At 54.9% G+C, this 26624-nt stretch overlaps 1 protein-coding gene across 1 annotated transcript in view; it reads left to right on the forward strand.

Annotated features, from left to right (window-relative positions):
• JAKMIP1 (janus kinase and microtubule interacting protein 1) overlaps positions 1-26624 on the forward strand; it is a 113266-nt gene that overhangs the window by 83772 nt on the left and 2870 nt on the right. Inside the window, 12 exon segments of the mRNA XM_032493730.1 lie at positions 107-136; positions 138-236; positions 1760-1843; positions 4789-4851; positions 6697-6795; positions 9331-9432; positions 10144-10197; positions 10744-10809; positions 16672-16740; positions 18645-18722; positions 20562-20765; positions 25183-25248. Coding sequence (XP_032349621.1) covers positions 107-136; positions 138-236; positions 1760-1843; positions 4789-4851; positions 6697-6795; positions 9331-9432; positions 10144-10197; positions 10744-10809; positions 16672-16740; positions 18645-18722; positions 20562-20765; positions 25183-25248 — 1014 coding nt within the window.

A 26624-nucleotide genomic window follows, 5' to 3' on the forward strand; every position in this document is an offset into this window, starting at 1 on the left:
AGCAGCTGTGAGATCCGGATGTTTGCTTTTGTCTCGCTGGACTCGGGCACTGGAATTCACATCAAGTCACGTGCTTCATCGTGTTTTTCTTTTCCATGACGTTAAGACGACAACCCGGGAGGAGGCTGACCTGAGGATTCTGCCAGCTGACCAGGGAGTACCAGGCCCTGCAGCGAGCCTATGCCCTGCTTCAGGAGCAGGTCGGGGGGACGCTGGATGCCGAGCGGGAGGCCCGGGTAGGTGTGGTGGGTGGGGCGGGCGGCGAAGGGGCCGGGTGGCAGGTGGCACGTGGCCTTTCCAGCATCGGGATTCTGTAGGGGGCTGGGGGACGCACCACAGTCTCCCGCCCGGGAGATGTTCCAGCATTGGGCAGACCCCACGGAAACTATCTTCCCATCCTCGGCGTGACAGCAGAAGTTGCAGAAGATACACTGCTGCTCTGACACGTGCCGTGTGGGCCGTCCATTTGCAAGAATGATTTCAGAATTAAAGACCCAGTGAAGAAATTAGACTTTAACTCCTCTCCCTCCTGGCTGGGAAACGCCCGAGAATACCCCTGGGGAGCCCTGGCAGGGACCGTGGGGGTGCTCCCAGCCCACCAGGCACGCCGGTCCCTGCAGTCACCCAGGTCTGAGCCTCGCTAGCCCTCGTGCTGGGCCGAGCTCTGCCTTCCGGTAGCGTCCACTCACTGGCCGTTACCCCGCCTTCAGGAGTCGCATAGACCGGGCCTGCTGGCCCTTCCTTCTGAAGGCGAGGGGAACTCCTGGGAGCGCACCCCTCAGGCCAGTGTTTCACCCCCACAACAGCCCCACAGGGCAGGAGGTGGCGGATGCGGCTGGGGTGGGGCGGGCCTTGTGCTACAGCAGAGTCCAGCCCGTACCCTGGACATCGGACAAGGTGCACTGCTTGAACTTGGTTTGAGCTGAAGCCTGTGGTTTTTATTGAAAATGTTATCTACTTGCCACATTTTAAAGTCAAGAGATTTCACATAGAAATCGAGATTCCTGGGGCTGGGGGTAGGGGTAGGGGAGGGTACAGCTCTGTGGTAGAGCACGTGCTTGGCATGCACAAAGTCTTGGGTTCAATCCCCGATACCTCTATTTTTTTTTTAAATTGGAAAATAAAAACAAACAACATAAATATCTTTTCTTATAAAAAAAAAAAAAAAACCCAGATTCCTGGCTTCTCAGAACATCTATAAGCACCAGGCTTCCTGTTCCACATAGTTGCCTTTGGCTACAACGGCTGAGTGGCCGTCCCGCTGAGATAGGACACACGCCTCCAGTCTGCCACAGTCCCCACCCCTCCCTGTTGTCCCACACCCAGTCAGCTTCCCTTATGTACAACACCCGCTTGGCCCTTGGGGTACTTTGGCTTCCAGCCCTGGCTGTAGGTGATGAGGGCCCACGAGAGGCGCTGAGCAAGGGTGTTGCTGGTGTCAGTGATGCAGCTGCTGAACTTGGCCAGGAAGCTGGGCTGCACCTGGCAGGTCTGGCTCACTCACCCCGGTGACGAAGCTTCAGTGGCCTCATCTCTAAAATCAAGGGGGAATAACACTGATGGCCTCTCAAGGCCTTGCAGTCCTTAACCATGTCGCACATGTAGGTGACAGAGGCCCCTACCTGTAAGCAGGCAGGCCAGGTTGAACGTGTGCACCTAAGAGGGACCCATTCCTCAGATACGGAGGCAGTACAGTCCTGTCCCCCACTCCGTCTCCATCATAGGCGACCTGCTTCACCTCCTGATCTTTTTATTCCAGACTCGGGAACAGCTCCAGGCCGATCTGCTGAGGTGTCAGGCCAAGATCGAGGATCTGGAGAAGTTACTGGTTGAGAAGGGACAGGTGAGCAGAAACGGTCACGCGCCCTGCGGCTCCTTGCCTTCCTATCCCCTTGGCAGTGCCGCTGGGGCATGTCCTGTGGGTCCGCATGGTTTACTCTGGAGACAGGAGGGAAAAAAACACTGGCAGAGCCCAGGCGAGAATGTCCCAGCTAACATGCCTCTTTAACAAGTTTTTAAAAAATCAACCGTGTTATGAGAGCCTAACTTGGCTTTTTCTTTGTTTACCACATGCACAAGGATAGGAGACAGTTCCAGGAGGCAGGTGGCCACCACGGCCTATTCTGAGTTGAATCTGGCAGAAAAGCTGCTGTTGCCAACGAGGATGCAGGCGTGGGGCTGGACAAGTCCCTGCAGCCGCCCTGAGCGAGCGCAGAGGCGGCCTCCGGGCTCCGTGCTGTGGCTGTCACAGGGAGACCTGGGCCCCTGAGCATCTTAGCTTGGAATTACCTCCATGCGTGAATTCTCTGAATTTGAGTTTTCTGAGTTCATTGACAGTGGGCCACGTGAGAGAGGCAAAGCCTGGGCGCAGACCCATCTCTGGGGGTGGGGAGTCCTGAGGGCTCCAGGGGGGCCAGCCTCTCAGAGGCTAGCATGTCAGAGCCACGCCAACCCAAGGGTCGGTGCGGGCGGGCCACGCTCTCCACGTCAGTGGCTCCCTGTGGAGAGACCCCCAGGACTTCTCAGTGCCTTACCACGAGGTTCAGGTCCTGCTCAGTGTGCTGCCTGTCCTCCTGTAGGCGGAGGGGCTCCGCTCCATGTGGTCACTCAGGGTCCAGCACTGGAGGCAGCGCCATCTTGTACCGGTCTGTCCACAGTGCGTCCTCCTCGGCAGGGGACAGGAGAAGCCGCTCTCTGCCTCAGCACTTTTCTTTGGCCTAAACAGTCGCATGGCCCTGCCTACCGCAAAGGTGCCAAGGAGTGTGTGGGCAGTTGGAGTGTCTGGTGGCACCACTGCCCCAGCCCCCGGGCAGGAGGTGATCTGAGGGGGTCGTGCGCGGGCAACCAGAGGCCCTGTGGTGGAGCACAGGGAGCAGGAGGCGAGTGTTAAGGGAAGGCGTTGTGAGAGGTTTCAGGTGGGTTAACGGGGACCCGGGAGGAGCTGCAGAACGGATGGCTTAGCCTGACTCTGACTGGTGTCCAGTCAGTGGCATGAGGGCTTGGGTCGTGACCAGGGTTCAAATTGAGGCTGCTGGCTAGTAGCCAGAATCAACAGGGGGCAGGTGAGTGACCAGCCCTCAGGAACTGGTGGTCACATAACCCTGGTCCAGAATTTTCCACGGAGGCAGGAGAGCAGGGAAGAGCCCATGCTCTGCAGCTGGCCCCCCTGCTCAGATGCTGCCCTGCCACTGACCTGCTGCACAACCTCAGGCAATTTCCACGATCTTTTGTGCCTCAGTTTCCTTGTCTTTAAAATGGAGCCAGCAATAGTACTTAACATACTGGGGAAGAGGGCTCAGGGAGGTTCAGCAGCAGCTGGGATGGAGTCCGGCTGACAGATGAGGCTGTTTTCAGACTCCTGTTCTAACCCGCCGTTGACCTCAGCCTCCCTCTTCCAGGCTGGGCTCGTGGTCTACAGTTAAGTTAACCTCCCATCTGAGGGTGCTGAGCCCTGTTTGTGGGCCTGGGCTCCCCTCAGCTCCTGCCAAAGGACAAAACAAAGCCATTCCTTCAGCGAGCACTTCCCAGAGCGCTTGCCCTGCGCCAGGCTTGGTGCTCGGTGTGCAAAACGACATATGAGTTACTGTCACCGCCCACCAAACCCCCTCAGGCTTAGTTGTTCACAACAACAAACTATCTGCTTGCAGTTCTATGGATCAGCGGTTTGGGTTGGGTTCAGCTGGTAGTTCTTCAGCTGCTCTCATCTGGGGTCGTTCTGAAGGCTGCAAGTGTCAGTAGAGTGACTGCAGCTCGGTGGCCCCCAGTGGCCTCACTCTCCTTTCTGAGCACTGGTGCCAGGTCTTGGCCAGATCTCTCCTCATGGTCCTCTCCTCCTCAAGGAAGCTGCGCTGGCTTCTTTTTCTGGGGGCCTGGGGGTGAACAGAAGGAAAGGCAAGCCCCAAAGCACAAGTACACACCACACCTCTGCTGCCGTCCCCTTGCTAACACCCCAGTCACCCAAGCACATCACAGCCGAGCCCAGCCTCGCGGTTGCAGGAAGAGACGTCGTGTCTCCTTGGGAGGAGCTGCAGGGTCATGTTGCAAAGGGGCACAGAGATGGGAGATGTTGCAAACCACTTGCCACAGGAAAAAGGATGAATGGAACACAGCTCTGTCTTCCCAGGGACTCAGCCCGTGGGGCCAACCCAGGGATGACGCAGGGTGGTCAGTGTTGGCGAGGAGAGAAGAAGGAAGAAAGTTCCCTCATTTATCCATTCATCCGTCCCCCGTGTCTGCTGCCCCCGGCTGTGTGCCGGGCACCGTGTGGGCGCTGGGGATGCCAGTGTGAAGATAGACTTAGCACCTTGCACTCGTGGAACTTTCCAGGCAGGACTCAGCCAGGCAGAGAGATGTGGTTCGGGCACCAGAGCCAGACGGAGAAGGGTGAGCAGGAGTGCGTCCCTGTAAGGACACAGGTTGGGGTGTGGGCAGACCCTCGGGCGTGGCCTGGACGCTGGCCCCCGGGTTGCGCGAACAGCCAGGGGAGGGTGCGCGGTGCCACCTCGGTCCCACTGCAGCTGGTGTTCGGTCCGCAGTGCTGAGGAGCCCCCGTGCCTCTGGGGAGTGGGAGCCGTGGAGGAGGGTGCTTCACAAGCCTGCCGTTTCTCTCTTTCATGTTTAAGGGTTTAAGGGTTTATGGGACGGTGAGGTCCTTCTAACCGCTGTCCTTTCCTCACGCTTTTTCCTACAAAGTTTCATGTTGAGCGGTCTGTCCCACAGACGCTCACTTTGTTACTGAGCCGTCTGTTTGCATCAGTGAGCGTGAACATGTTTAGTGCTTTCCCTTAGGATTCCAAATGGGTTGAGGAGAAGCAGCTGCTCATCAGAACAAACCAAGACTTGCTGGAAAAGGTATGTCGCATAAACACCTGGACCCCCTCCCAGAGAATCTTGGCACCCACAGCCCCCAGGGACCTCAGAGGCCCACTCTGGCCACATGGGTCTCACCCGCGCCCTTCCTGGTGGCCCCAGGGGCCTAGCCAGCCCTCAGAGGAGGGACATCTTCCTCAGGTTGAATCAGGGACTGACTCCAGGGGTCTCCGGCCTGGTCCTGGTCCTGTCCTCTGGGGCAGGGCCCGCAGAGCTGGTTTAGGCCGCCCTGCAGACACGCTGGGGCCTGCCCGTCCTGTCCTTCTGGGGCCCCTGCAAACCTGGTAGGGGCCACCATCCCCCTGGGGCCCCTGCAGACGTCGTGGGGGCCGCCTGTCTTCCTGATACAGGCCCCCAGGCTGCCTCTGCCGTGGCCTTGGGTTCCAGGTCCCCTCCCCCTCCCGGTGGAGGTGAGAGGACAGGCCCCACCTCGGTTGGTTGTGGTCCAGTTCATGGACTGGAGGCATGGCGCAGTGCGGAGCTGAGCCTGTCCCTCCCTCTCCGTCATGGAACTTTCTGGTCATGGGACTTTCCAAGGAGTCAGCTTGGGGAGTAGATCTGATGCTTTGGGACAAGACCTTAGCTTTATTTTTTTCTTATTGGTGAACAGTTAGTGGGTTTTTGTTTGTTTGGTTTTGGGTTTGTTTTTGGTTTGGGGTTTTTTTGGTACATTTACTGAGTTGTGCAACCATCACCACAGTGCAATTTTGGGAACATTCTCAGCCTCCCAGAAAGAGCCCTCGGGCCCATTTATAGTCAGTCCCCATCCTTCACGCCTGAGCCTCAGCAACCTCCTTTCCGTCCGGATAGCTTTGCTTTTCCTGCACCTCCCACACTGGTGGGATCGGACCTGGGTTAGGCCTCAGCTTCTAAGCATCCTAGGACATGCCAGCTGGACGAGCCTGGCCTCACCCCTTGGGAGGGGGCCTCGGTCCTGTCCCAGCTCTGCACTGACCCACTGTGTGGCCTTTCACCGTCCCATCTTTCCATGGGCATTGGGACAGGACTGGTCACTGTCCTGCGAGTCGGCCTGGTGCATCCGGAGAGATTTCCATCCTTGGTCCTGCTCACTACATTCTGGAAGGCACGGAAAAGTCTCTCACTGTTTCCAAATATCCCCCTGGGGGGCAGTGCCACCCCAGTAGTGATAGGGAGGAGGGAGCAATGGTGCCCATGACCCACCAAGGCCCTGGTTTCCATGCAGTCTTAGTCCTTGCTGCCCTGGTCCTCCTTGGACAAGCCTGAGGCACTAAGCAGTTAGGTAACTGGCCCAGGGTCTCCCAGTGGGTTCGGGATCCAGGCAACCCCCCTTCCCAGACCTGTGCTTTCGGGACATCTGCGACCACCCTCACCGGAGCCCTCTGGGGAGCACAAGGCACGTACGCCTTCCTAGTGCAGCTGGCTGGACTCTGGCTGGGCTGATTCTGCGGGTCTGGGCCAGAGGAGCTCGGATGGGCTGGAGGTCGCTCTGACTTCCCCCACGACTGACCTCAAGGAAGGGACTCGATCGCTCTGTGCCTCAGTTTCCACACCATTTGTGTGCTCAGTAAACATCTGAAGGGGCCCCCCGCTGGGCCAGGCTGGGGGCCGCAGGGGAGAGCCGGCAGGCCTCCGTCTGCGCCCTCCCCAGCCTCTGCAGCAGAAAGGGCGGCCGTGCCTGCCCTGCACAGCCGCTGCGGAGCCTCCCCTCCCTGCCCTCCCTCTGGTCGTGGTCCCTGTTCCCTCAGGCCAGCGCTCAGGGGGTCCGTGATGGAGGGGCGTGTTCTCATGGCCCCTGGTGAGGGAGTGGTTCTCCCCTCTGTTAACCTGCAGGTATTTCTGCTCTAGATTTACAGGCTGGAAATGGAAGAGAACCAGCTGAAGAACGAAATGCAAGATGCAAAGGATCAGAACGAGCTGTTAGAATTCCGAGTGCTAGAACTCGAAGTAAGAGACTCTATCTGTTGTAAACTCTCAAACGGAGCAGACATTCTCTTTGAGCCCAAACTGAAATTCATGTAAAGTCCCAGATGTTTTCAAGCATGTGTAAGGGGATGTGTGACACTTTCTTTCTTTTCTTTTCTTTTTTTTTTTTTCAAATCTGTATGTTCAGAATAATTTCACTGCCTTAATATGTTCTGGAGAGAATGCTCACCGAAGTCTTTGGACATGTACCAGAGCTAATATATTTATTGCCTACGGCTTGTTTTGCACTTAATAAAATAATTTGTTTTTGCAATATTTTGCCTTTTTTATTTGTGTTTCATTTCCATAACTACTTCTTTCCTGCATGCATAGTCACCTGGTATGCATTCTGCAAACTTGGACAGAAGCACTGTTGCAATTAATAGCACACCTTTTTAAGTGACCCTGCATGCATGAATCTCACCTTTTGAAAGAGCGGGGTCTGACCTGGCCCGCAGCTGACTCTATAACGTGTTTACTGCTAGTTTGGCCCTTTTTCTATTTGCCAAGGTAAACACAGGTAAGTGAGCAGGGGGAAAGGAGATAACTTGCATAGGCAGTTAAGCTTGTAACGTTGCTCCAACCCTTTGATCCAGTGAATGCAGAGCCGGGCACCGCAGCAGCGTTGGACTAAAACAATTACTGTTGGTAACTCAAACCGCAACTCAGAACTACTCTTTAGCGAGAAGGGAGGTTGACCATTGTTCACGGGTAGAAATCGTGTTCCAGAACCTGCAGTGCCTTTCCCATTACCGAGTCGGATCCGGAGTGAGGGTATTGACGCTTTCATTGCTTCCAGCCAAAATCTTGCCTCGGGTGTGTTACTGTATTGCCTTCACAATCCTTTTTTTTTTTGTTTTTGTTTGTTTCCATTTAAAACATCATTGACAGGTTAAACAGCACTGAGTCTGTGGCCGGTTCTCTAAGCAGCTGTGGTGACTTGGTCCTGCTCTCCCTCCGCTGAAGCCTTTGCATGTACAGAGCCGTCAGTAAAAGCGAGCTCCTTGGCCAGCGTTGGTGCTTCTCTGATTCTGTTTTCTTCTCCCGGCTTCAGTTGAAATTCTGTTTGCACTGGAACTTCCCATCTTGTCCTTTGTTGTGTTGGCCCGAATGTCTCAGACCCACGTCTTGCCTGAACGTGACCTGAGTCCTTGGTTCACTCAGCAGAAGTGGCGGCTACGGGAGGTCGTGGTTAACACGTCCGCGGCTGTTAGAAAATCTCCCACAGCTCTTTGCTGCAGCACATTTTTCTCGTCAGAATTCCATAAGCATTGGTCCATTCACTAGAATGTTCTTTGTCTCCATCATCCTTTGGAGCCATTTGAAACCAGTTTTCTGACTTTCGTTCATAAAAAAATAAGAGCTTTCTTTTGTTCCCCTCCATGTAAGTATTTCATGTAGGAAAGGCATCTGTTGTACAGAACCGGGATGAATTCTGTTGTTCTTGTCTAATAAGGGAGATAAGGTTTTCTCTCTAAACTGGTTAGCCAGACTGGGGCTCCATGGGAATTAATTGAATGGATGGCTCCGCCCTTCCTCTCCCCTTTAGCCTTGTCCCAGAGCGTCTGCTTAGGACCTGCCATCTGAACTAGTGCCCATCTGGGTTACATATCTTAGTTGAATGGCTAAGGAAGCCAATGGGTTCAGCTGCCAGAGTCTTCAGGCTGCGGTCCAACGCACGCTTACTTAACTTACCGTAATTTTGTGAAAATAAAAGCAGTTTGATTTCAGAGTATGATTTGGAAAGGTCTCCTCTGCTGGCCAACCTGTTCATGGCTCAGGGTTTAAAGGCAACTCTGTGTAGGAAGCACCTTGGAGACCAGAGCACTGTTCTGCTGCTATACTTTATTTCTGTAAGTGACTGGTCCTTTCAAAAAGTGTATCTCTTATTTGATTAATAAGTACCGTTTCTGGGAAAATGATTGTTTTCCTTCCTTAGTAACTGAGATCTGACTATGAGTCTAGGGCAGAGATAGAATGATCACTGGTGTATTAGTGGGGTTCCAAAAAAAAATTGTGAACCAAATCAGATGATTATATGGAAAAAAATGGGAAGCCAGGGTCTGGGTCCTGGCCCTGCCGCTCACTCGTGTGGGACCTCGGTTGGTCTCTGTCTACAAAACAGAAGCAGTAACGGCTGCCTCGTGGGGTTGCATGAGGATTAAATGAGGTTAACGATGTCTATTGGAATTCCACGCCCTTGCTCTTACTGCGTATTTAACGATGATTGTGCGACTTCCTGGGCTTCGATCTGCAGCAGGTCAACTCAGACACTCTGCTAACATCGCTTCTCAGCTGATTAGGTTAAGAAGTAACCCCGTTTCCACAGGAGATGCGCTGCAGTGCAGACAGGCCACAGCGTCTCCATCACGACGAGGAGACGGTAGTCTGAATGTGCGCTTTCTTGCAACACCTTTGCCCACCGGAATTCATTGGGTTTTGCTGAGTAACATGGGAAAATGGCAAGTGGTAAATAACCCAATAAAGTTCTGTTTTTAAACCAAATCTTTTCCCCAGGAGAGAGAGCGGAGGTCGCCAGCATTTAACCTCCAAATCAGCACCTTCCCCGAGAACAACAGCAGCGCCCTCCAGCTGTTCTGTCACCAGGAAGGAGTGAAGGTAGCGTGCTTGGGGGGTGCCCCCGCTACACCACGGCCAAGGGCCCCCTCCAGGGCCAGGCTCAGCTGTGAAGGGGATGGTGTCCTGGTGCCAGGGACAGGATTGATTTTTACCGAGATGCCCCCGTCCCCACCGTATTTTGAAAGTCAGAGTTCATTACTCTAGTGGGTCACCAGATGTCACTCTGCTTGTACCCCTGTTCAGCCTTGAGTGCACACCCCAGCCCGGCCACTTCTGAGCTCTGGCCCGTAGCCACTCTGAGCCTCAGTCTCTTTGTCTGGGCGTTCTAAGTGGCAACACCCACACCACTAACTTAGATCATGAATGTGAAGCACTCAGTACAGTGCCCGAAGCGCGGTGAGTGTTCTGGAGGCGGGAGCTGTGGTGGTTCTAACAGCTGAGTCTTTGCTGTGTCCCTGGGGTCCTCCTAGGCCCGTGGGCACAGAGAGGCCCTTCTGACCCATGGGATTCCATGAGCCTTTCCAGAAAGCCGTGTTTGTGCTGGATAAAACTCAGTCCATATGTATCAGTTACCAGCCTGCCCGCCCTGCCCTCCGGGAAGGAACTAAGAGTAACACTCGGCCCAGCCTTAGGTCCTAAGAGACAAGAAAGGGAGAGGTGTTTTATCCAGGAGTGAGGACCATGGCCCTAGAGGTTGGTGTGGATGGTCTTTGTAGCTCACACAACATGAACGTTGGCCATCTTTTCCAGGATGTGAATATTTCTGAACTTATGAAGAAATTAGATATCCTTGGCGATAATGGGGTAACTATGAGCGATCGGTTTCTGGTTTCGTGTCCTTGTTTTGAGCCGGGTGTACTCTGTGTGGCTTTTGTTTCGTTTTGTTTTAATTTCTTCCTAATTTAAGAGATCTACTAAGTACAATGTAAGGCTTTTGTATGGCCATGTTCCTGGGTTGGGTGGCTGGGTCCACGTTCGGCAGAAGTGGGATTCTGAACTTAGGGCATCCGGATAGCCTGTGAGTGATGACGGGGGAAGCGCGCAAAGATGGATCCCCAGAGAGCCACGGGGTCACTCGAGGTTTCTGAAATCAGAAAGGGACACTTTTGCCTTCTTAAAAGATTGACTTGAGGGAGGCCCTGTTTCTAAAAGGCTCCGCGCCACCGTGTGAGACGTCCCCAACCAGAGGGCGAGGGCGGGTCCTCAGACGTGTCACAGCCGGCCCACCAGTGAGTGGGGCTGACCCCGGGGAGGCCGTCCGGAGAGCAGCTCTCCGAGGCGTGTAGGGCTGACTGTCTGCACGTGATGTGGGATCCCTGTCAAACGCCCTTGCCCATTTTTGTGTTTTAGAATTTGAGAAATGAAGAGCAGGTTGCAATAATCCAGGCTGGAACTGTGCTTGCCCTGTGTGAAAAGGTAGAGCCCGGCGGCATTTCTGTCCGTACACCTTGTCCAAGCTTCCCGGCACCATACAAGAAACTGTACATTGGTGTCTCGCTGTCCTGGAAGCATGCCTTCTGGTCCGTCTGCGTCTGCATGCGCACGTGCACGCCTTTTCGTTTTCTGATCGAAAGTCACTCCCGCTGATGGTAGAAAACAGAGACCACAGAAGGAAATAAACCACCCCCACCCAGCCCCCCGAGGAAACCCTTCTGTGACAGTTGGTGTATTTCCTTCCGGCTTTTTTCCCACACCCTTTTTCAAAACTTAGTTGAAATCATACTTGACTTGAGTTTTGAATCCTGCTTAGTAAGCTCCCAGCACGGGATTCGGTGGCCCTGCACCTTCCACCCACAGCTCTACCCTCAGTTAATGATTCTTCCGCTGTCAGATACTGAGGGCATTTCCAACATCAGTTTTCCTACTCAGCATCGTGCAGTGATGAACATCTTTACCCGTCAGTTACTCCCCACATTTTAAGGCACTTCCACAGGATAGATTCTAGGCGTGGAACCACTGGGCCGACGGGTAAGAGTTTTTCAGAGCTTTGATGCTGTCAAATGGTTTCCAGAAAAGTGGTGCCAACGTCCCCGCTACCTGAGTGTTACCGCTGCTGGCTTCTCGTTCAACGTGGCTTATCACCACTGAGAACTCTGCCGATGTGATAGGCAAAGATTATGTGACATCATGTTTTCATTTATCTGAGCACTAGTGATGAAGTTTTTGTGTGTATCATCCATTTTCTTCTTCCTTGTGAGTTGTAATTACATTTCTTTGGACCGTTTTCCATCGAGTTTGTTTGTTATTCATTCATGCATTAATTCAGCCATGCAGTCATCTATTCACTTATTTAATACGTATTTCTTATGACTATGGTTTTTCTCACTGACTTCCCTGCGTGCCTTACATCCTAAAGATAGTAACTTTTGCTGTATTTATTAAAAATACATTCCTGGTTTGCCTTTGACATTAATTTAGGATATTTTAGACATACACAACTTTTTAATACAGATCTTTCTCTTTTAAAGCACAAGAGTTAAACTTTAAAATGTTATTTTTATAATGGTGAGGTCATAACAATCTTAATCAGGGTTCCTTCCAGAATCTTTGGAAGGACATTTAGAATGTAAGTATTCTTCCCCAGGCACCTGTCCGTCCTCCCCAGTCACGTACAAGGCATTAAATGTTGGTAACAGACTTACAGCGAAGCCTTGCTGAGGTCACACAGGTGGTCGTGGCGACTCCCACAGCACTGTCACCTGGCTGAGTCTGCGTCCTCAGGTGAACAGCGTTGGGGGGCGGGGGGCGGGGATGATGATGTCACACCTGGCTGGCTGGCAGCTCCTCAGACGCTGGTGACTGCAGGTGTTAGGCATGTGGTGTGCGTCCTGTAAACATCCCTCTCACTGACAGAGCCGAATGTGCCTGTAGCCTCCCGGTGGGGATGGGGTGTCACGTAGCGTGTCCAGCAAAGGCTTTCAGTTTATTCAGCGTTCACTCCGACATTCACTGAGAATGAGCCTCTGAGAGCCCAGTGCCCGGTCCACCCCGGAGGATGTGGCCATGTTGGACCCAGGGTTCCCTCCTTATCCTCCAGAAGCCCCTCCCAGTCTAGACCCCCTCGAAGTCCCTGCGCCCCGAAATGGAGAGCTGTGAGCCCTGCGGGCTAGAATCGGGACCCCAGGAAATGACATTTTTAAGTGGAACTGAGAACTGCTGCTAAGCACCTGGGGCAGGCGGGACTCCCAGAGGTGTCTGATCAGTGCTCGTGGGTGGTGAGCAGAGCAGGCACCACCAGTGACTTGGGGCGGGGCGCTGGGGTCTCCCTCTCTCCAACCCCCAGAGCCTCCTGGAGGGCGGCAGACTGTAGGGAGTTCCCAGCCCCGCCAGGCACCAAGTTCTCCCACCCTGTGCCTTCCCAATTCGCTCGTCTGCCACCCAGCAAACAGCAAGTGACCCAGACCCACAGCCTTGGGCCCCACCCCAGGGCTCCCCTTCTCAACCATCGTGCAAGATTAGAGGCACATCTCCCTTGTACACTGAGGACACGGGGCCTGCCTGGCGCATGGCTGCTACCTGCTTTGGCCCTGTCTCCCCCCTCGCCCACCTACACCAGCTCCTGCCAGCTGCCGCCCATCTGCCGCTGACCGCAGAGCCCCGCCAAGCTGCTTTGCCTGGCACCACGCTCTGTGCCCTAAACGCTGCGAGTCGTGCCAGCCACCCTCGCCTGCCAGCCACCCCCAACATCCTGCAAGGGTGATGGCATTTAGAGGCCCTGACTCTGTGCCAGGTGAGAGGGGCCCAGTCCACTCCGTGGGGACTGGACTTAGACCAGTGTTTGCTCATTTTCTCAGGGACACTAGCTCTGCCACGTGTCTGTGAACGGAGGTCCAGTGTTTGGGAGGTGCTGTATCTCCCTCCTGGAGAGAGCTGGGTGCTAAGAATGCACCCCAAAAAGAAAACTGGGTCAGCAGGACCCACTGGGAGCAGTGAGGGGACCGTGAGAGTGTCTAACTGTCCAGGTTGCCCGGGACACAGGGGTTTCCCAGGATGTGGGGATTTCATTGCCGAAAAGGGGACAGCCCCAGGCAAACAGGGCCTCGTTGGTCACCTTAGAATGATGAGTGCTGAAGAAAAGCTCTCAGCAACGTCCTCAGTCAGCCCCCTCCCCCAAGGAGACCTCATTTAAAAGTTGCTGTCCACACTGGCGTCGGACCAAACTGAGGTCAGCTTCAGCTTTCTGTTCGGAAGCACAAAGCCCCTTTCGTAGCCTGTGAATGAATGTGACTCAGACTAGTGAGCGGGTCACGTGGTGTTTTGTTCCTGGATGATCTTGCTGCCAGTGGCATCTTGCCTTCCTCCCATCACCACCCGGGAAGCCCTGTTCTGTCTGGAAGGTTCGGGCAAACACGCTGTCTGGTCTCAGCGCCCGCTAGACCCGTGTCTGGTTAGTGATGTCCAAGCTCAGAGAGCACACGGCGCACAAGCTGTCGGGAGAGGCTTGAAAACAGGACATCGGAGGGTTTACGGGGGATTGCAAGCCAGGCCTCTTCTCCCTCGAGTTCAAGATCAATCAGAAAGATGGGAGTTTTTAAAACTCCCCGCTCTCACTGGTATCAACAGATTAGAGAACGTGGCTTAGGCACAGGGCAAGCTTTCTGATGGCTGGCCTGGAATCAAGGCCTTGGGACCCTTCTCTAAAGGAGACTTGGGTCTCAGGGGAGAGATGTGCCCCCGCCCCCAGCTCTGGGATCAGGGCCCTGTACCTGGGGCTGGTGCGGCCAGGCCAGGGGTCCCACGGCTGCGCTTCCCATGGATGTCCTCCTCCCCCTGCCCCAAGGGCTGACTCACTTCTCCCCTGAGGGCTTGCAGGGAGGCAGGAGCACTGTCCCCACCTCCCTCCCTCCTGAAGGGTGGCCCAGCCGTGAGTATTCAGATTCTCACCCTGGAGTGAGGCCTGTAAGTCTGGCTGGACTCTGATGCAGAGTCCGTGACCTCACATGCCCGGAGGCCCCGCAGTTTCCACCCTCATTTCACTCTCCCGCTAGCTGACGAGGACTTGTCGCGTTTTTCCTTTACATGCGTGATATGCATAGCAAATCTTTTTTTTTAAATAATAAGGAAAAACTGGACACCGTGTTCTACAAAAGACACTGGTTCTAAGAGCCACTTATGATGATTCAAAACTGGATTTTTTTTGTTTTATTTTATTCACTTTATGACTGCTTGCACTAGGGCAGTAAAAATGAAAATGTCTTCATTTCTTGTCAAAAAATACGCTTGCTATTTCTAAGACCCTGCACGCCCTCCCAGCGATGTCCAAGGACACGCTGCTTTGGTGACTGGCTCTGGCCGCTCTTGAGGGCCACGCCCTTAGTGGGAGCCTCTACGGTCGTAGCTTTATCAGGTACTTGTTCCCTCTGTGGAGTCAGCACACACCCCACAGACCTCCACATCCTCTCTCCTTCAGCAAAGGTCTAGTAGGCGCTCACTTCATGCCAGGCCCTCCCTATGCTGGGTGAGGACATTTAACAGAACACGTCCCACATAGTGGGATGAAAGAAACAGACAATAGCATCTGTCAGGTGAGTTCTGCGACAGGAACAAGTAGACATGGGGATCCATGGAGGTCACCTGACCCCATGGACTCAGGAAGCAGTGTGGGCTTCCAGGAGGAGGGGACAGCTAACTCAGGCCCAAAGGCTAAGTAGCTGTTAGCTTAGTAAAGGCCTGGGGCTAAGGCTGGGGATGGGAGAGGTGGTGATGTTCCGAGCAGAGAGAGCAGCACGTGCGAAGGCCCTGAGGTGAAAGAAGGCTTAGCTGGTGGCCCAGCTGTGGTCAGGAATGATGAGGTCTCCTCGGGGGCTTTATGCAGGAACAGGGAGTTTCCACAGTTAGATGTGTGTTTTTAAGAGAACACACGGGCTGGTGGGCAAGGAGGGATGTGGGGGTCAGATGTGAGCCTGGAGACTGAGAGGGGGCCTGCGCTAGGTGATGGCCATGGAGTGCGGAGGGTGGGTTTTTGAAAATGGGAGGAGATAGAATCCACATTTGGGAAGTGAAGGGGGAGGAGTCATGGTCAAGTTGAGATGGGCTTCTTCCCAACAGAGGGAAGCCAGTGAGCCCTCGCTCAGGGCTCTTGTGGCATCAGGGTGTCGGGGGGAGATCTGGGCTGCAGAGGTCATTTCAGAGACAGTTCAGAGAGGGAGGGAGCATAGGGGAGGGTGGGCCCCCTAGGGGAGTGTGGAGGAGAGGGGAAGGCCAAGGACAGGGGCTCCGAGAGCCAAGGGCCGAGAGTCCCGGGTGGTGGGGGAAGAGGGAGACACAGGAAGAGGAAGGGGGTGAGCACGTGGCAGGCGAGGGGGCTGGGGCATCAGGAAGGCTGGTGGCAGGGAGGCCCCACAGCAGGGAAGTCAGGTCGTCTGTTGTCTTTAGCAACGAGAAGTTTGAACGTGCACATTTATGTATGTTGTTGAACCTGATATCCCCGGACACCCCTAAAACATTCCCCACAGGGCGTAACCCAGGCACATGTCTCAGGTGGGCCCCTCGTAAAGACACCTACGTGCCCACACCCTGAGAAACAGCTGCCTGCCTCCTGCCCAAACCTGAGAACAGGCAGCCAGACCCGCCCCCGGCAGGGGCCCACGCACATGCAATCAGTACCCTCCTGCCCTGGACTCAGCATGCCTGGGGGCTCTCAGGCCATCATCACCCACTGCATGGCCGGACCTCCCCTCATGCATGTGCCCCAGAGTGCACTGGGCTGCTCAGACACCCCCAGGGGGCTGCAGGGGTGCAGTCTTGTGGGCTGGGTCTGGAATCCCCACTTCCCACCTGTGTGACCTTGGGCAAGTGACTTAACTCCGCTGTCGTTCTTCACCTACAAAATGGGGTGATGCTGCCTCCTCCGGGGGGTGGTGGTGAGGGCGACCAGATGAGGTCCCAGGCATGAAGCCACCAGCACAGTGCTGGGCAGAATCGAAGCAGGGAGGCTCGCCTGCCCGGCTGTGGGGACCCCAGAGGCACAAACCTACCTTCCACACTCATGTCCCCTACACACTGAATCAGGCATCCCCACCACACACACCCGCAGCCTCCGTACATACAGATTCACCTGGGTGTACATACACATGCGTGTGTACCCATGATCCCCGTGCAAACATCTGTCAGAACCAAAACATCTGTCCAGACTATGAAATTCCATTTCAAGGACCACCCTGGGATGCGGCGGGACCCTCCCCGGGCCAGGAGGCTCCTGGAGGAGGGCCCCTGCACGCTTGGCCCCACGGGCACTGCTGCTCACAAGCTGCGCCCTCTGTCCCCGCTGTCTTCCAGTGGCTGAAGCAGATAGAGGGGACGGAGGCAGCCCTGACCCAGAAGATGCTAGACCTGGAGAAGGAGAAGGTAAAGGATGTGACACCCCGGGGGGGAGGGGGTTGGGCAGAGTTCAGAGAATTCACTTCCGGGGGAGGCTCTGTGCATATTTCGTATTGATTTGCATGCATTTCTAAATTTTGCTTTGTCTTACTTGCTGTTCTGTGTAATTATTATCCATTCATTCAGTCATTCACTTGATACATATTTTTGGAGCCCCTGCTATCCCGGACACTATGCCAGAATTAAGGGTTCAGTCGTGAAGAGCGGGTCCCTGCCTTGCGGGTCTAGTCCGCAAGCCGGTGGGGACCTGTGCTCACAGCCACCAGCCACGATGCGGCATGGGAACACTGGGAGGGACACGCCGATGAGACAGGAGGCACTTGGCCCGGGGGTTTTGGAGATGCCTGGACGGGGCTCCCGTCTTCTCTGTGCCCCTTACTGGCCATGGGAGTTGGGGAGCGACACCCTGGATCTTAACTTCCTCATTTCTAGATGTGGGTTCCCAAATCCGCCTCGCCGGGCTGCAGGGATGAGACGCTGGACTCACAGCCTGTTTGTGCGCAGGGCTTGGCACGTGCGGGTCCCTGATAAACAGCACTGGCAACTCACCCCCGGGGCTGTGAGCCTATAGCAGGGTCCAGGGATCCGTTTTACCCGACCTGGGGATGTCAGAGAAGGCTTCCCAGAAGAGATGGTTCCCAGGCCTTTGAAGACCAATTCAAGTTTTCTAAGTAGAGATGAGAGGTGATGGAGCAAGGAAGGACCACAAAGTGTGGAAGTGTTACCGCCTGGGGTTCTTGGCTTCCTTAATCGATAGAAATTGATAAGAGGCCAGATGATGAACCAGGCAAGGCTTTACTGGGGCTCATGCTGCAGCACCAGGGAGCGAGAACAAGTAACAGGGGCCCGTGCTGGCTCCCTGAGTAGGGGGCGAGCTGGTCCCTTAAATGCGGTGAAGGTTGGGGCGGGTCCACGGGTCAGGGCAGCGGGGTGGCTGAGGTGGTCTGCCCACCCCCTTGGTGGTCCTGTGCGCAAGGATCGCTGTGCAGGACCTGCTTTTGCTCCTGACACCTCAGAAATGGCAGCTGGGTTTTGGTCTTTTTGTGTCTTGTTCATGATTTGCCCTAACTGCGCAGGCACGTGGTTATTTTAAGTCCTTTGTAGTTTATTTGTGTTTTGTTGCTCCTTCCATGGTGTGAGCACTGCAGCCCCGGGTCCCAGGTCCCAGGTCCCAGCCTGTCTCAGAAGCAGCGTGTGGTGTGGAGAGAGCCTTGGACTGCATCACCAGGCCTGGGTTTCTAGTCCCTCCTCTGTCACTTGGGAACTGTGGCATCTAGGGCCAGGCACTGGTCCTCCCTGGCCTTCTGTTTCCTCCTCCATAAAATCAAGTGGCTGCAACAGCTGACCTCTAACCCTGAAACCCTCCAATCAGTAATAGAAAGCGATCTGCATTCTGGGGAGAGTATGCCTTCGGGGACTGAGTGGCCAGGAGGCCGAGGGAAGGAGGCGTACAGCAGGGAGTCTAACCGGGACGGGGGTGCCGCTCTGGGGAGGAAGAGCGCATCTGAGAACTATTGAGAAAAAGGTCTTCAGGCGGCCCCCAGGATGTGACAAGAGGAATCGAGAAGGATTCCTGCAATCAGGGCTTGGGAACCAAGTCAGAAGGGGTCCCTTCACTGCAGTCGGGCACCCAAGAGGAAGGGAAGCTGGGCTGAGTCAGGACAGGCTGGATGAAGTTTCCCTGGCTGGTGAGGGCGATGCGTGCAGGGAGAGCAGGGCAGACCTGGCATCCCTTCTCACCTGCGCACCTGGCGGGTCCCCCCTTCAGTGCGACAGTCACTCTCTAGCAAGTGTGAGTGGGTCGGCTCGGAAGGGCTGCGGGGTGACGGGCTCTCGCGCTGATCTGACCTCGGGCGCCTCCTCTTTTCCAGGACCTGTTCAGCAGGCAGAAGGGCTACCTGGAGGAGGAGCTGGACTACAGGAAGCAAGCCCTTGACCAGGCTTACCTGGTAGGACCGGAAGTGGGTTGGACTAGAGGCTGCTCTTCCCTTCGGGGCCGAGGCCGCGTCTGGGGTCCTCGCAGGGCTGCGTGGGCACAGCCCCAGCCCCATCCGCAGAGTCGCAACTGGAATGACCGTACAGATACGTTGTCGAGTTTTCTAAACCAGTCATGAGTTTTCAAAAATATTTCCTTAGCTGGATGGCTTCTTTAGACATGCTAATTCAGTTCTAGTAATCATTCCAGATGAATGAAAAGAAACTTTTTTCTTATTAATATTTATTTATGCTTAAAAACCAAAGCAAGTTTTACCATAAAGAGCAAAAAGAGACAGTCACAAAGGAACACAGAGGCAAAGCAGTGAGCAGAGGTCGGGTGATGGGTGATCAGAACAGAACTGGCTTGCTGTGAGGTCCTGTGGAACATCGCGCCTGGGCACGGAGCTGGCTCCCGGCTTCCTGAGGACTAAGCTGAGGGATCACGTTCGGGCTCATAGGTCACACGGCTTTGAGGACGCTCAAGGCTGAGTGGTTCTGGCACTGAGGGGAAGTTCCCCCTTGGAGGGGGACTGACATAACGGGAGAGGGGGCATTTCTAGGACATCCCCACAGCAGAGAGGCTTTGAAGTTCTTTGCTGCTCTTTGTGCAAAGCCTGGGGCAAACCTTTGCCCAGATCGTTTGCAGTTACAACCATTTTACAGAGTGGGTTTGTACCTAAGTCAATAACCAAAAGTCACCTTCCAACCCCCACTTCCATGCAGACAGAGAGCAGGTGGCTGGGCTTAGCATGGGTGGGAGATTCTGGGAGTCAAGGCTGGCCCCCTTCACCATCACCCTTGGCCCTTCGTGTCCAGGCTCTTGGCTTGAATCCCCAGGGCTGGGAGTTCCACGTGGACCCCTGGCTGTGTTTCCCAGGGACGACCACTGGGTCAGGAGAGGGGAAGCCTGTGCCTGCTGGCCAAAGTTGATCCCGGCCTGCCGGACCCAGAATTCCTCTGGGGAGTTAGCACAGCTGGACAAAGGCAGAGGAGGCTGCAAAGAGCAGGCGGCCACAGCCGCAGAGGGCCGCCCGCGTTGGCCCCCTGCCTCCAGCTGCCTCCTGCCTCTTCCTGGCAACTTCCATCAAAAGTGGTGCTTGGTCTCCAGCATCCTGGGAAGAGAAGGAGCCATTCCAGCAAGGGTTGCGGGTGGGAGTTAGGGAGGCAGAGAAGGAGGGGATTCTCTTTTTGTCCCTAAATATTCCTATCGGGTCACTATGCTGAAGTGTCTTGTCATAAAGTTGAAAAGAAATAACTTCCTCTCATGATCAAAACTCTGAACTTTCACAAGGGTCCCTCCCGTGGCCACTGATCTCTCATGTGCTTTGCTGACCAGGGAGGTCTTGCTTTCCCGGGGGAGGCAGCAAGGAGAACACTGCCTGTTTCCTTCAGGTTGAAATGGCATTCCTACCCAGATAGCTGAACGCCAAGTGCCTGCAGTTTGAGACATTTCCCCACTATATTCATGATAAAAGGGGAGACTTGTTCCTCAGGTCGGGGCAAGGATAAAATCAAAACCAGCTGAATCACATTTTAGGGGCGGTCACGACTACTTGTTGCCCTGACCCCCTCTGTTACAGAGTAGGGCATCTTGAGTGAATGATGTAGGACATGGACTCAAAGCTGTGTGCACGGGGCTGAAAGGGGCTCCCTCAACCCCCTACGACCACCCCCGTGACTTCTGGCCCCACACACCTCCCCTCCCTGCCCGAGACCCCACGCCCCCTTGGCTTCCCTCGGCTGCAGGGTCCCAGTGGTTACTGTTCACCCCTCTGTGACCTCCCACTGTCTGTGTGATTTGGGCCACTCAGAAAATCCAGGAGCTGGAGGCCACTCTGTACAACGCGCTGCAGCAGGAGCCGGGGCGGAGGGCCAGCGAGGCGCTGAGCGAGGGCCAGCGGGAGGACCTGCAGGCGGCTGTGGAGAAGGTGCGCAGGCAGATCCTGCGGCAAAGCCGGGAGTTCGACAGCCAGATCCTGCGGGAGCGCATGGAGATGCTGCAGCAGGCCCAGCAGGTAGAGGCGGGGCCGTGGAGGTAGGGGCGGGACCTGGCGGGCAGGGGCGGGGCCGTGGAGGTAGGGGTGGGAGCTGGCGGGTAGGGGCGGGGCCAGGGAGGTAAGGGCTGGACCTGGCAGTTAGGGGCAGGGTCTTGGCAGATAGGGGCGGGGCCCCAGCAGGATGGAGATGGAGAATTTGCAGTGATGATGATGAGCATTATAGGGAGATCCAGGAAGGGGCATTTGCAGGGAAGAGGTGGGTGGGGGAGAGGTGGGGGGCAAAAAAGGAGGGACTTATGGCCAGTTACCATCAAACGAGATCTTGCACAGGGCTACAGGCATGGGGTGTTTGCATCCAAAGACACTGTCACTGAACCATCTCAGTTATGGTCACACATTGCTAGTGAAGTCACCTGAGGTGGCCCCAGCCGACGGTGGGTGGGGAGCCCAAACACGGAACAGATCCTGACCATTTAGTGTGGCTGGGGTCTGCAGTCAGTGGGCACAAAGTGTGGAGGGGTGAGGGGGTGGGGGTCCCTTCCCAGGGGAGGGCCCAGCTGAGCCAAGTTTTGAGGATAAATAGAAGCCAGGCGGGCGTCAGGGGAGCAGCATTTCAGACAGCAGCACAGCAGTGCAGTCACCGCTGGGGTAGCAGTGGTTGAAAACACAGACCCTGGGACCAGGCAGCCTAGCTTAGAACCCTGTCCTCCCACTTATTAGCTGTGTGGCCTTGGACCAGTGACTTAATCTCTCTGGGCCTCACATTCTTCTTGGGGATGGTAATGATACCTGCTTATTTCAGTGAACTAGTCCGTGTGAAGTGCTCTCAGCAGGGCAGGCGGCTGTTATTACTGCCCCGTGAGTGTAGACTGTGAGCGGGTGTCTCAGGAACAGGGCCCGCGGGGCCCTGAGCTGGGGCCTGATTTAGCTCATGCCCAGCCCTGGGCCTTGTTTTCGAGACTTGCTGACTAAATGTGAATGAAGGGGTTGATTTCGCATTCCACAAATCCAGCTGAAAGCAGACCATTTGTGTATTTGAACCAAAAAGTCATTACTCACCTGAGGCTCCAGATTTCATGAAGGTGCTGGTTACAGTCTAAGTCTGAACGTATGATGGGCCAGCGAGCACACCCTGAAGACCAAGGGCAACGCCGCGTGTGGCCATGCCGCACGGGAAAACACCGTGACCCACAGGCTAAGAGAAATGGGGAAAGGGACTCAAGTGATTTTTTTAAGAAAAGAAAAAAGCAGGAAGTTGGGGAAGGTATAGGGTGTAGCTCAGTGGTAGAGCACGTGCTTAGCATACATGAGGTCCCGGGTTCAATCCCTAGTACTTCCATTAAAAAAACTAAATAAATAAACCTAATGCCTCCCACCACCCCCCCAAAAAAAACAACAAACCCAAAAAAGAGAATTTAAAGGCCATATTTTTAGGTGGAGGGTGGATATAGCTCAGTGGTAGAGCACGTGCCTAGCATGCACAAGGTCCTGGGTTCAATCCCCGGTACCTCCATTAAAAACAAACAAACAAACTTAATTACATCTCCCCTACAAGATAATATTTTTAAAAGGACTGAAAGCAAGCCATGTGGCCTGCGTGGGCAGCTGGAGGACTGGCTTCCCTTAGAGAAGAAAGTCATTTAAAATACAGGGGTTTCTGAGTGTTTGTGTAAGATCGCAGGGACAAATCACTTCCTCATATACTCCCCTTGGCCTGTCCGGTCCATTGCACGTACCTGCACGGGGAAAGGTGATTAAGAGCTCGACCCAGCTCTGGAAATGGCTTTTCCTTTATCTCGGCATCATTTTCAGATTAGTTGAGAATTCTACTGAAGGTCAATGGTAGACACCCTTCCTCCCCTTGTATAGGGAGGCTGCCCTCACTCTTACTGAATTGCACTGGTATCAGCCGGTATTGGATGATACATCGTTCTGAGGCATTGATGAGACGTGCAGGTCGATTACTGAGCGCCTGGTGCCGGGAGGTGGCCGGTGGAAGGGGGTCTCCTTTTTCATAATAACACACATAGATGTCAACACTCAGGGCAGCCTCCTGTTCTGTCCAACCCTGGCTGCTGAGTGTGGTCCATGGATGTCAGCTGGGGGCTGGCCCCACCCCAGACCTACTGAATCCTGTTACTGCCTTTAACAGGATTCCCAGGTGACTTCTGTGCAAGTTAAAGTTGTCAAATGTTAGTTAGTCTTAGAGAGACACAGCTGTGATTTACAAATGGGTCTAAGTGTCTGCCAAAACCAAACACCACAGACGGCGTGGCTTCGACAGCAGAGGCTGGATGTCTAAAGTCAAGCCCCTGGCTGTTTCGGTTGCTGGTGAGGGCTCTCTTCCCGGCTTGCAGATGGCCGCCTTCTCTCTGTGACCCCAGGTGGTAAGGTGAACGGAGAGGGGCTAGAGCAGGGCGAAGACGGAGGGAGAGAGAGAACATCCTTTTCTTATAAGACCACCAATCCTACCAGGTGAGGGCCCAACCCTGTGACCTCATTTAACCTTATAACCCTGTCTCCAAATACAGTCACACTGGGGGTTAGGGCTTCGATACAGAACTGGGGGGGCGGGGGGTGCAATTCAGTCCATAGCAAGGTCCCATGACTTGTTTGGCTTTGTAAGGAAATGAGTTTGCATTCATTTTGCATGGATTTGCTTAAACCCTCAGATGTGGGTGCCACTATGACCCCCAATTTACAGATAAGGAAACCAAGGCCGTAGGGGTTGAATCACTTACCCAAGGCCACACATCTGAGAGCAGAAGTATTTTTCACGTCTCTTCTGTGCCAGTCCATCCTCTGCTTTGCTGCCCAGCGTGACCTTTCCAAAATCTACATCTCATCATCTCCCTGCTTAAAACCCTTCACTAGCTCCCAGGACACCCCCAGATCTTCAGGCTTCTCATTGGGACATTCCAGACTCTCTGAGCTCTGCTCCCCAACCCTGCACCCCAGCTGAGGGCAGACACCATTCCTTCCGCCTGAAGTTTCCTTCCCTCTTCTGCACCTGGAAAACCGCCACGCGCTGGGCTCTGTGCCTCCTCTGGGCCCCCCAGCCCGCACCTCAGCTGCTTACACTCCTTATTTCTCTGCTGTGCGACCTTCCCTGGACACCCAGATAAGACAGCACCCCATCCCTTCCCTGCCCCTGCCTGCCTTTCTCCACAACACCTGTGCTCATCCAGTGCACCGTCTGTGTATTTGCGTAACGCCATAGTCTGAGTCTGATTGGACCACAGACTCCGCGAGGCCCCGGGCCAGCTGAGGCATGTTCGATGAGTGGGTGGGTATGCCCACAGTGATGGTTCTCAGAGTGAAGTCCCTGGACCAGTAGTGTCTGCATCACCCGGGAATCAGGAAATACAGCCTCTCAGGCTCCACCCCAGAACTGCTGAGTCAGAAACCCTGGAGCGGGGCCCCGGGGACCAGCAAGGCCTTCAGGTGATGCCGACCTGAGTTTGAGGAATCAATGCATAGGAGGCTTCCTGGGGCCCGATGAGGGGTCCACATGCTTAGTTCTGGCTGACCGGAATTGCCTGCCCTTCAGCCTGACAGTGTCCCCCAAGGAGTGAGGTCTCCACCTGCATCAGGTCTGGCGAGGCTGCAGCCAGCTGGGCAGCTGCCCGGGGTACCAGCCCTTGAAGGGTGACGAAGTGCTATTGGACACACGGCAAACTGGACAAGGGCACACTTGCCAGCCCCTGCCCCCCGCCCCCGGGTGGAATGCTGTGCGGAACTGGATGGAACGGACTGATAAGCCGCCGAGGGTGGGTGTGAACCCCAGAGGACACTGGCCAAGTAGGTGACCAACTGTCCCTGTTTGCCCAGGACTGAGGGGTTTCTCCAGACTCTGGACTTTCAGGGCTAAAACCAGGAATGTCCCGGGCAAACTGGGACAGTTGGTCATCCTAAACCAAGAGCTAAGGGGGCTTCTAAGAATCTGGGTGGACGCTGCAGGCATGCCTACTGCCGGCACTCACTTCCTCGGTCTCAGCTCCCAGGCTCCCGGTAAATAAATCTTGAACAAGTACATCATTTGATGCTACTTCGAATCCACGATCTTCATTAGCCGCCCAGAGCACCTCCGTGTCTTGGTCTAGCCTTGACGTTCGGGCTTTATGAAGACCCTGTCCAAGGATACACATTGCATACTTCCACTGCTATGCACGTCAAGAACAGGGGACACCTACCTCTAGTGATGGAGGTCAGAACGGCATCCCGTGGGGCCTGCGGGAGCCTCCTGGGTGCTGGGGAGGCCTTGCTCTTGATCCAGGGGGTGGAGAGACGGGCCTGCCCGTGGACAAAACTTGGCCGAGCTGCCCACTTAGTATTTGTATGCACTGCTTGTGGGCTGCCCTGCGGTAAACAATGAAGCATAGGGTTGGAACCTGGAAATTTTACTTTTTTTGATGCAGAACCTAATGTGTTTCAGAGAATCCGAGAACTGGAGGGTAAGCTGGAGGCCCAGAGGCGCCACCTAAAAGAGCTGGAGGAAAAGGTAGGCGGTGCGAGCGCGGGCCACAGGGCTTCTTGCCAGGAGCCACTAGCCTGAAGTAGTTTCCTTCCTCCAGTCAGTTTCATGAAGCCCAGAGAATCGGCTCTGTGTCCAGCCCTCTCTTCTCTGCTCGTTCCTCCCAAAGAGGCCTCCAAGAGATGAGGAGCCTGTCAGTACTCTTCTAGGGAGCAAAGGACGGCCCGGGATCAGCTTCAGGTTGGGGGAGGAGGAGGGTGTCCTTTATTTTCGTAAAAGACCTTCCACTGAACCCCTCTGACACTACCTCGCCAGGAAGGATGAGGTGACCTCCTTTTGTGAGCGATAATCCGATCATAGACATTGGTTACCTCCCATGGACTTAAATGACGTGTCTGCCAAACCTTAAATGACATACACGCCAAAAATTAGCAAGTGTTCTTGGAAGGGTCTTCCCTCCCAGTAGAAAGTGAGACTGGCCTGTCACATGTGGACACCCTGCCCCGGTGTCTCCCTAGTTATTACCATCTTACAGGCGAGAAACCTGAGCCTGAGAAAGACTCAGACACTTGCCCACGCTCTCACAGCTGGGAAGGGAGAGTTGGATCTCCAGGCAGGTCACAGCCACCTCGCCATTGCCGTCCCCCCGCCCCCGCGCTCTTGGTCCAGACCAGGGGGTTCATGTGTGCGCATCTTCGTGGCACTTACCACTTTCTGTCCACCCGCCCGGTGAGCACGGCTTCCTTGAGCTCAGGGGCCAGCTTTTACTCATCTCTGACTCCAAGATAGTTCTTGCCACAGAATAGGGCCCATCAAATGTTTGCAGGACAAGTAATAGATGAGTAGAGAGAAGACCCACAATTGCACACTTCATATCACAGAGGTAAGCTCACACGTGGGAACGGGTGAAGGGCTTTGACCCCATCTGGGGGTGTCCATTGGGGATGTGCCCCAGGAAGCTTGAAGGGTGATGTGCCGTCACCCCGAAGAAAAAGAGAAAGGGCATTTCTGAGCTTCAGGTGCCTGGGGCTGGTCTTTGGAGGGAGGACATCGACTCATTCTGTGGACAAAGCGGCTCCAAAGCCACGAAAGGCTCCAGAAGGCAGTCTCGGGGCTGTGTACACGTGGGATGACAGCCTGCTCTGTCCTGGGGGGAATCAAACACAAGGGTTCAGAGACGTAGGACAGCTCTTCAGATGCTGCACCAGCTTTAGAAGCTTCCTCCCCTTTCTATCCTGAGGGTCGGTTTTTATTCAGGTTAAAGCGTCTTCCCATCTGTACCTGGAGCCTCGGGCCTCGCAGCCTGCACCACTGGCAGGGTCCTCAGAGGGGCAGCAGAGGGGCAGGGCTGCAGGATCTGCCCTGGGGATTGGGCGGGGCCGCTGCCAGTGCCCTGGAAACCC

The sequence above is a fragment of the Camelus ferus genome, chromosome 2 (genome assembly GCF_009834535.1).
Source record: "Camelus ferus isolate YT-003-E chromosome 2, BCGSAC_Cfer_1.0, whole genome shotgun sequence".
NCBI lineage: Eukaryota > Metazoa > Chordata > Mammalia > Artiodactyla > Camelidae > Camelus > Camelus ferus.